Here is a 10,670-nt window from a genome sequence, read left to right as displayed (position 1 = left end):
AAATAAACCAGTTCCTCCCTGGAAACAGAGAGAAGTGCTTGCTTCTCCCATCACTGATTTTGTTCTGGGGTAAAATAGGAAAAAAAAAAGTTTTATTTTGGCCTTCACTCTTCTGTGACACTCTGGGTACTTTTACTTTTGACTTCCCCCCTCCCCCACCTGCCAGCGCTCACCTTGGGTTTTCAGGTTGTGATGTCTCTGAACCGTGGGCCCGTCTTCCGGTTCTCACACGTGGGCCTGTAGTGGGTATTTTGTGACTGGGCTGCAGTACCAATTCCGTTGGTTACTGCCAACCAGACCACAGTGACAGGTCTGCTGGGGTCTGGGGTTTCCTGTTGCCTCACAGGCCCTAGGACCCTGGATTCCAAAAATAAAAGCACAAGAAACCACCGTGACCCGGCAGTCTCCAGCTTGCTCGGTGCCCTGAGCACTAAGACTGCCTCCGCCCCTGTGGCCCGGCCCAGCGGGGGGCCCTGCTCCCCACCAGAGCAGCGTGGGGTCGGAGTGGGCCAGACGGGCTGGGCTGGCCGCCCTGCCTGAGCGCTGGCCGTCTGTCCCCTCCCCTTCAGGCTGTCACCCGCCGGCCCAGGGTGGCTCCTGCTGAGAGGATGAGCAAGTTCTTGAAGCACTTCACTGTCGTTGGAGATGACTACCACTCCTGGAACATCAACTACAAGAAATGGGAGAACGAAGAGGAGGAGGAGGAGGAGGAGCAGCCATCACCCATGCCCGCCTCTGGCGAGGAGGGCAGGGCCCCCGACCCAGCTGCCACCCCCGTGCCGGCTCCCAGGCCCCTCCTTGACTTCAGGACCACGCTGAGGAAGCTCTTCAGCTCCCACCGGTTTCAGGTAGGTGGGCAGAAGCCCGAGATGCCGGGGTGGGGCAGGCATTCAGCTGAGAGTCACATGGCGGGTGGGGCTGTCCCTGCACCGGCTCGCTCACTGGGCACATGTCTGTCCAGCACCGACCATGTGCCAGGCACCCCGTGTAGAGCCCTGCATCAGAGCCTCTGTCATCAGAGGTCAAATAAATCACAATCCAAACACCAATGAAATGGCCGCCTGATAAATGATGTACAGAATGTGGTGTGTCCACACCGAGCCTTAAAAGGGAATGAGGCCCTGCCCCTGGCTGGGTGGTGGAGGGACCTTGGCAGCATGAAGGAGCAGGTATCACGTGTGGGTCCATGGATACCGAGTGTCCAGCGTAGGTGAATCCCTGGAGACAGGAAGCAGCTTGGTGGTTACCACACACGGGAGGGAGGGAAGAATCTGGAGAGTGACCGCCTAATGGACATGGGTTTCCCTTTGGGGTGATAAAGTGTTCTGGAACTAGATGGGGGGGGCAGTGTCGTGAATGTGCTTCCTGCCACCAAACTTTCTGCCAATTTTAAAATGGTTCAATGGTAAATTTTATGTTATGCAAATTTCCTCACTCACCCATAGGCGTATACACAAAGAAAGTAAAGGGTAAAGTGAGGCGGAAAAAAGATCCATGTGTTTGTTCAGCCAACACCGAGTGTCTGCCTGGAGCTGCCCAAGGCCAGGCGGGACCGTGCTGTGGGCTTCAGGCTCCTCTTTCCTGGAGTGATGCCAAAAAGATCTGCTTGGCTTAACCCACTGCCAGCCTCCAGGTGTGTCTGTGGGGAGACCCTGGGAGGATGACGTGGCTTCAGAGAAAAGCAGAGAGTGGAACTTTCTTCCTTTCACTGTTCTTTCTTTTCTTTAGAGTAAGGGCAACAGTTTTATTCAGAGATGCCACTCTCTGCAAGGTTCATCTGTCATGAAATCTTACAATGTTGAAGGACAAGTCCAGGCTTGGAGTCCTTCTGAGAGGGCAGGCAGGTGTCTGGGAGCAAGTTCCAAGGCCCAGGAGAACGCAGGAAGCCCAGGACATGAGGGAAGCGCACAGCATCCCCTCATCAGCCCAGTTCCCAAGTGGAATCATGTGGAGCCATTTGGGGGGGGCTCTGCTGCAAGTGACATTTTCTACCGAAATAAACCAGTTCCTCCTGGAAGCAGAGGGAAGCAGCCCTTGCCTCTGCCATCACTGACTTTGTTCCAGGGTAAAATAGGAAAAAAAATATTTTGGTCGTTTATTCATTCTCTGGTGGCTTCGAGAAGCAGAGCAAGCCTAGCAGGCCAGCCCTCCCTCAGCTCCGCTCTTCCCCGCGGCTGTGACATGAAAGGAAACGTGGTATTAAGTTGTTGAGGTTGAAATCCCAAACCCTCAATTTCAGGAGCAGAAGGAAGAAACCAGCTTCCTTCCAGCTGCAAGGGGAGCCCTGGACCCCCCTCAAGGAGGACCCCCTCTTCTGACTGGGTCACGTGGCTCGGGAGGCCCTTCTGAGCCCTCCCCCACCCCAAGGGACGTCTACTGGGGAAAAAAGAAAATGCTAGTAAAATAAGTAGAGGAATTTATTCCTTCACTCAACAATGGCTTCGTAGTAGCTACAGCGTGGACAAGGCCCAGGAGAACGCAGGAGGCCCAGGACACGAGGGAAGCGCACAGCATCCCCTCATCAGCCCAGTTCCAAGTAGAATCACGTGGAGCCATTTGTGGGGGGCGCTGCTGCAAGTGACATTTTCTACCAAAATAAACCAGTTCCTCCTGGAAGCAGAGGGAAGCAGCCCTTGCCTCTCCCATCACTGACTTTGTTCCAGGGGTGAACAGGCCCTCAAAGAGGATCTGTGGTTCTTGGTGGATACTGGGCCTCCCAGCAGCCAGATGCTGCTACAGGGGGGCAGGGAAACAGAGGGGCCCTAAAGAACCGGGGATTGGAAGTTGGAGGAGGTGGCATTTCACCTGACACCTGCAGGCTGGGCATGAGAGACCTGTGTGGATGGAGAGGAAGGAATTTTCCAGGTGCAGGGCCCAAGGTTGAATTGAGAGGGCGCCTGTGTAGCAGGTGGAGGGATTGCTTGGCAAGAGAGAAGGCCCTGGAAGGTTCTGAGTGTGTGTGTGTGCAGTGGTGGGCGGCGGGGGAGGTATGTGACCAGATTTGTAGGGTTGGAAGCAGGAAGGCCGTATTGGAGCAGGTGCTGCTGGTTCAGAGCCGTTGAGTTTTGCCAGTGAATCAGCATACCAGAAGATTCTGGAATCCCTTTCTTGGATGCAGTCTCCACCTGTTCCTGTGGTTGGAGGCAGCCAGAGTGTCGAGATCTACAGTTACTGCTGTCATCTCTTACAGAGGGTGGCCCAGCCCAGGAGAGAGAATGTGGGGTGTGTCAGTCTCTGCGGGAGCCATGGACGGACTGGGGTGCTGCGCTAGGGAGGACAGTGTAGAGGTCCAGGGACCTTCCTTCTGTTACCTGCTCACAGGCTGGGCCTCTGTGCTTTTCACGCACAACTTCCTGCAGCACTCCCGTTGTTGCTCCAGGGTAGAGAATGCCCTGGGGGGCAACCAGCTTGGGATTAGTGTCCAGGCCCGGCAGTACTGCGAGGTGTGTGTGGTCCAGGCTAACAGGCTGCTGGGAGCTGGCCCAGGGCCTGCACTCTGCACCACTCTGTGCTGCCAGCTCAGGATTTGGAATTAACGAAGTTTCCCTGAATTCTCTGCATTTTCCCTGGTGACATGACTCCCCTTAGAAATAGTTCTGCCTTGATTCAGGGCCGTGGAGATTAATGTTCATAGAGGTGAGGGTTGGGGCTGGGCCTCATGGTTTTGTGACCTTGGATCTTGCCTTTTTCCTTTTTTCAGTGAGATTCACATAAAAGAGTTAATCATTTTATTTTATTACTTTTTACATTTTAAAAGGACGGGTTTATTAGGCAAAGGAGAAAGAAAAAGAGAGGCACAGTCACCTGCACAGTCACAGGCAGGCAGGAGGACTCTAGAGTTACTCGTTTTAAAGTGATTTATCAATCAGTGGCATTTATTGGCACATGCACAATGTGGTGTGGCCATCAGCACGGTCTGGTTCCAGAACATTCCATCCCCCCAGAAGGAGATCCTGTGCCCATTACAAAATAATTCCCCCGCCCTCCTCCCTGCCCCCAACAGCCACTAATCTATTTTCTGTCTCCAGATTTGCCTATTCTGGACTTTTCCTATAACGGCCCCAGACAATCTGGGGGCTTCAGTGACTGGCTTCGGTCACAGCCTCATATCTTCTGGGTTCGTCCACATGGCAGCAGGTGCCGGCACTTCGCTCCTTTTTATGGCTGAAATATTTGGTTTGTGTTTAATATCCCTGTGTCTTGGGTTCAAACCAGAGGAGTGCTCAGACCCCTGTAGCTCGCAAAACTGAGGGTGAAGAAAAAACCCACCAGACTGTTGAACCTTCATTAAGCTGCTGAATTTGGAGACATGGAAAAACTTCATCACAAAGCAGTTCACCATGTGTTTCACAGCAGCCCACATCAAGTCCTCTAATTACCGATATAATTAGTCACAAGTTGAAGTGGTCAGAAGGCTTAATAGTTCCTTCTTACATCGACCTGAACTTGTTTAATTTCAACTTAAAACACCAAGATAATGGCAGGTGACTTTTCAGAGGTCAAATCTGTCTCCCTGAGCACATGACAGGCAAGGCCCTGGGAAGCAGGGGGTGGTCCGGATGGCCAAGGTAGAGAGGGCTCACATAGTGTCCTTTGGGGTTCCTCCCATTGCCACCACTCCCATCACCCCAACTCAGCCCCCCGGTCTCCAAAGGCCATTCCCTCCCTCCCCCCACCCCCCACCCCCCGCCATCAGTGCCCTTGCTGTTGTCACCACCTGTCATCTCACCACCGCCCCCTCGCCCTCCATGAGATTACCCACCCTGCCACCAGGCCCCAGTGTCCTGCTTCCAGCTCGTCTTTCCCATGGCAGTGTGAGGTGCTTTGGAAACCCAGGACCACACCTCCTTCCGCCCCAGCATGCATGTGGCGGTTGGGGCAGGTACTTCAGGTTTCTGAACAGAAGCTGGTTTTGTTCACAGTCGACATCAATGAGACCCAAGTTCTGCGGTAGCCAGTCCCTGCAGGTCCTTCCACGACTCATCGCTGAGGCTGGATTTTTTGTTGAGCATCTGTCCTGGGCTTACTCTGGGAAGAACAATCCCCAGAAAAATTCAAACTTCTAGAAACTTATTTTCTGTCATCTTGGAATTAGTAGTTTGGTTTAAGAGATGCTAGGAAATGGTGAATGGATAGGAAAAGGCAAGCTATGGGGGCCTGCCTGGTGGTACAAGGGGCTAAGTCTCAGCACTATGAAGCTGTTCGCAGCCTCTGCAGCATGAGTTCAATCCCCAGCCAGGGGCTGACCCATGTAGGATGTAGCAGACCTCTCCTGTCTCCCCCTGCTCCCCTTAGCAGTGTATTTCAGGCCTGCTCTGTTCCCCACTCTGTCTCTGGTGAATCCTCTCACCCCCACACCTCTGGCCTGCACCCCAGTTCTTGCATGCATTAAATAAAAATTTTTTTTTTTAAAAACTAGCTGTGACTGAGCTTCAGGACTTGAGCCATTCAGAGGCCTCAGGAGGGCAACACTGCCAGAATTGACAGGCTGGAGGGGGCTTCTGTCCAGGGAGCTGGCCCCCTCTGCCCTCCTGAGGGTGGGGCAGTGGCTTCCCAGCTTTGGCACCTTGACCCAGTGATCTCAACTGCCAAACCAGTCCTAACGTTGAAAGGTCTGGCTGAGGCCTGATTCTTGCTCCTTCTCTTGGTCTGCAGGTGATCATCATTTGCCTGGTGGTTCTGGATGCCCTCCTGGTGCTCGCTGAGCTCATCCTGGACCTGAAGATCATCCAGCCCGACGAGAATAAGTACGCCGTCCAGGTAGGTGCCAGCAGCCGCTGCGTGCTTTATTAACAGTTCCCGTTACTGGCACTGAGGATGGCAGAGTCAGGCAGGTGGCACCCCCTTGGGTCTCGTCTTCCTTTCCAAACTATCAATGAGGCTTTACTACCAGCAGCCATCCTCATTTCCCAGGACTGGGGCACCTCCCCGACTCGAGAGGGAGGCTCTGACCGGAGGGTGACACTTTCCCCACGCCCAGAAGCAGGAGAGCCAGGCTCCTGCACCCTCCTGATGTGGGCCCTCTGCTGTGGCCAGCTGGGGACCTTGCCCCTCCTTTACCCCCTGATGCACAGTAACTGAGCCATGCAGCCATTTGCCTGAGAGCTGGGGACCCACCTCAAAGGGCCCCTGGGGCCCATCCTCACCCCTTTCCTAAAAAGGCAATTGATAATGCATCAGCGTCCTTCCAAGTGCTGTTAAAGGGTGAGAAGAAAACATTCAACCTCCTGTCCTGCATCGCCCCTGCCCAGGCAGCCTGACATTCGCAGCTGTGGCCGGCCCGCGGCTGCCCGTCTCGTGCCTCTGTTTTTCTCGACTTTGTATTATGAAAAATGGAAACACACATTTGGCTATATTTGCTGCACCCACAAACACCCATATATTTTTGTCTATTTAAGAGAAATCCCTAAATACTTCATCATGTTGAAGATCTTTCTCCTCCAGAACCAGGATTGCATTCTCATATCTTAAGAAATTATCGATGATTCATAATAACCAGTTTGTACTGTACCTTCTTCGTTTGTCCCAATAATGTCTTTTTTTTAAAAGATTTATTTATTTATGCATACAAGCGCTGAGGTAGAGGCCAGAGGTACCGGGGATGAGAGGATTCACCAGAGACAGAGTGGGGAACAGAACAGGCAGACTGACTGAAACACACTGCTGAGGGGAGCAGCGGGTGAGACAGGAGGGGTCTGCTGCAACATGTGGGTTGCTCCCTGGCCCACCGGGGATCGAACCCATGCTGCAGAGGCTGCGGACAGCTTCATAGTGCTGTGCTTAATCCCTTGCGCCACCAGGGAGCTCCCTGTACCAATAATGTCTTTGTAGTCCTTGATGGTTGCCTGAGTCGGTGAATACCCAGGGGGCTACAAATTGGTGATTTCTTTCCCTCTTTCCTTTGCGTCTAGTGGTTGATATTCTTTTTATAAGAGACTTTCCTTTCTTTCCTCTATGTGCGCTTGTGTGTACGTAGCACTATGGACTTGGGAAGGTTTTTGTGTTCAGCGTATTTCACCATAATCATTCCTTTCAGTGCTCAGATTGTCCTGCTGTGGTCACTGTGAGTCTCTTCAGTCTCCACAGTCTTTGAGCATTTCCTTGCTTTCTGGCCCACCATGTCCCCTCCCAGTGCCCTTTCCCTGCCCCAGAACGGAAATGGCTACTTTAGTTAAGACTAGTACTTATAGGGCCTCCCTGGTGGCGCAAGGGGTTAAGTACCACACTGTGAAGCAATCCCCAGCCTCTGCAGCATGAGTTCAAACCCCCAGCTGGCCAGGGAGCAACACATATGGTGCAGCAGACCTCTCCTGTCTCGCCTGCTGCACCCTTCAGCAGTGTATTTTGTCAGTCTGCCTGTTATGTTCCCCACTCTGTCTCTGGTGAATCCTCTCACCCTCTGCACATCTGGCCTGTACCCCAGTTCTTGTATGCATTAATAAATAAATCTTTAAAAAAAAAAGACTAGTACTTATAGATTAAGATGTGGGCACTCTCTCCATTTACCTCTGCCTGGATGATGATTTTTAATACAGTCAGCCTTGGTCTTTTTAACAGTTGCATAGTGTTCCACATGGAGGTACCATCATGCATTTGACAAGTGCCTTCTGACGGGTATTTCTATCTACAAACACTGTGAAGAGTGCTTGGTTCTGCATACAGTGCTGCCACCGATCACCTTCAAGGTGTCTTTGGGCCCGTGTGAGCTTAGCTGTAGGGTGTATCCCTAGGCGTGGACCCTCACACGCCTGGTGAATAATCCTGCCACTTCAGATGTGGCCATGGCCCTTCAAAGAGCAGAGCAGACCCTTGTCAGCGGCGCTCCCAGCTGTATGCCCAGCCGAGAACAGCGACGGGTACCAGTGGGGGTGTGAGATGGGTGAGCGGACAGGTGCCCTCAAGGCAGCTTGTCTGTGCAGCCTGCCACAGCACATGACGAGCAGCATGTGATGAGCCTGGCTCTTCCCTCCCATGGCCTGTTGTCCCCTTCAGGTATTCCACTACTTGAGCATTGTCATCTTGACCTTTTTCATGATGGAGATTTTCTTCAAAATATTTGTCTTCCGCCTGGAGTTCTTCCACCACAAGTTTGAAATCCTGGATGCCATCGTGGTGGTGGTGTCTTTTGTCCTCGACATTGTCCTCCTGTTCCGGAAGCATGAGTTTGAGGCTCTTGGCCTGTTGATTCTGCTCCGGCTGTGGCGGGTGGCCCGGATCATCAATGGTACGTCCCTGCACTCCCAGGTTGGGGAGGGGTAGGGGGAGGACAGAAGGGGCAGAGAGGCGGCGGTCATGCTTTTTCTTTTGGAGCAGAGAGAACAGTGGTCTGACCCACTATCTGTGTGGTCTGGCCCACTATCTATGTGGCTACCAGCCGACATGGAGTCACATGCTCTGCAAGGCTTTATGTTCTCCTTGAGGCCACACTTCTGTGATTATTGAGAGGTTTGTGGAGAGGGTTGACTGATCCCTGATTAGTCCCTCCCAGCTTGGCCCTCAAAGTGCCTTTGCTTTTAAATTTGTGTTCCCTGAAGTGTGCCCCCTTGGAAGGGGCACCATCCGGAAGGGGTGCAGATAGGCTGAGAAATGAAATGCTGGGCACTAGTCCTGCCCTTGGAGAAGGTCACGGCATGCCTTAGTGTGTTAAAAGCTCCAAGAACTTCAAGAGTTTTCCAAGTTGATCATTTGACACTTCTTTGTGGGAAATAACAGCTGTTAACATGCTATGCTGGGGACTGTGGCTCTGGAGCACATTTGGGGAAATGCTGCCTCGCCATACTCTGGGTAAACCTGTTCCTCACGCACGCCCTGCTGTGCAGGACCTGTGTGTAGGCTGATGTCAGGGGCCCGCTGCCTGGCTCATTGTTCTGCTGGCAGAGAACGTGTCCGAGTTGCCCACGTCTGTCTGCAGGCTGCTGCATCAGTCACCTTCAAATCTGGTTTTATTAAATGGAGAGTGATGCAGAGGTCTGGGGGTATCTTTCGGAGCGCTCTCAGGTGCTTCAGGACTCCCTAGACTGGGGGCCAGAACCACAGGCGCTGTGGGTTGTTATAAGGAAGGCCCATCCTGAGGCCCAGACCACCTCTTCCCTGTGCCCCAGACAGCAGTAACCTGGCAGGTGAGGAGCATGTCTGCTAGGATGCAGGACTGTGTGGGCCCTACCTGCAGGGTGTCAGGCCCAGATTGGAGATGGTGATTAAAATCAAGCTCATTAAGAACATTCTCTGCTGTCACTGTTGAAGATGCTTCCGCTAATTGCTTCATTAATAGAACAGAAAACGACTCTGTGCACAGGTTATGCACAGGGGAGGTAGGCGAGCTAGGACTGATGATGACTCATCAACACCCATTTACTCCTGCCTCTCACCTCTGTGAGGTTGGCTTTTACAGGGGCAACAGAGGGTGAGTTAGCTATTTTCCTTGTCTAAATAGAGCACAGGACTGGCAATGCCTGTTACTCTTCCTCTCAACGTCAGTAGCATGACATGAAGGCTGAGGAGGTGCTCAGGGGCTGCTGCCCCAGGCACCAGGGCTGGGCACCAAGTCCAGACATGGTCTCTTCCTGGGAAGGGGCCAGAGCATCCCCGGCTACAGCACGCATCGCCTTTTGAGGCATCATCCCCTCTGGTGTGGCTTTTGGGAACCATCCATGAGGCTGATGACCTATTAGCACCTGGCAGCCAAATTGGCCACGGCTGGGGAGGCAGTCAGGGCAGCGACCGTCTCAGCCTCTTGTGTGAGCTCGTCTGGCCCAGCACTCCCGCGGCCTCTGTGTCCACATCTGCTAAGCAGCGTTACCTCTTGAGCAAGCTGCGTGTTGAGGAGCTCACCGCTCATCTGGCCCGTTGTTATTTTTAAGAATTTCCCAGCCCATACCAGAGAAAAGTACCTCACAGCTGAGTACCGCGTCGCTCAGAAATGGAAAATCTGACCCTCCGAGCACCGATGCCTTTAAGCAGTGACCTTTCATCTTGTCTGGCTCCCCAGCTCTTCCAACTTAGGAGGAAGAGAGGGGGATTATTTTTCAAGTGATTAAATCACAAACCAATATCACTGGGACCCTCAATTATTTTTCAGGGATAATTATCTCTGTTAAGACACGTTCCGAACGGCAACTGTTGAGGTTAAAACAGATAAATATGCAACTGGCCGCCAAGATCCAACACCTGGAGTTCAGCTGCACGGAGAAGGTAAGAGGCGACGCTTGGGAACACGCTCCGGGCCGCTCTGCGTGCCTCGGCCCCCTGCCGCTCAGCCCGCAGCGCTGTCCTTGTCGTCGGGCTGAGGCTGTCCCCTCAGATTCAGCTTGGGCCTCCTGGCTACACCAGCAGCCTCTCCCCTCGGCCCCGGGACCCCCGCTGCCTGAAGAGTCTCCCTCAGCTGTGTCCTGGGGCTCCCGGAATGATCATCACGTGCCCGGGGAGGCTCACAAGGTAAATTCAGGTATCTGTCTGCTTTTGTAATAACAGGAACAAGAAATTGAAAGACTTAACAAGCTGTTGAGACAGCATGGACTTCTCGGTGACGTGAACTAGACCCGGAGCTGCAGAGCCTTGTGCCCGTGGCAGCGAGACCGCGGTCCTCCTGCGCGGCCGGGGGAGAGGGCTGGCTGCGCCTCTGCCTCCCTCCCGGCCTCTTCCCTGACAGGAAGCGCGCTGGGAACCGCGAG

At 53.3% G+C, this 10,670-nt stretch overlaps 1 protein-coding gene across 1 annotated transcript; it reads left to right on the top strand.

Annotated features, from left to right (window-relative positions):
- Positions 1–608: 608 nt before the first annotated feature.
- On the top strand, positions 609–10,536 carry HVCN1 (hydrogen voltage gated channel 1; the record flags this gene model as incomplete). Its single annotated transcript, XM_084254400.1, has 5 exons — positions 609–848; positions 5,656–5,760; positions 7,993–8,224; positions 10,079–10,191; positions 10,471–10,536. 5 exons carry the CDS (start codon positions 609–611, stop codon positions 10,534–10,536), a joined length of 756 nt encoding a protein of 251 aa, XP_084110526.1.
- Positions 10,537–10,670: the final 134 nt, after the last annotated feature.

This window comes from Talpa europaea (genome assembly GCF_964194135.1).
Source record: "Talpa europaea genome assembly, chromosome: 14".
Classification (NCBI taxonomy): Eukaryota; Metazoa; Chordata; class Mammalia; order Eulipotyphla; family Talpidae; genus Talpa; species Talpa europaea.
Note: the sequence above shows the minus strand (reverse complement) of the source record. Positions and strands in the feature narration are given on the sequence as shown.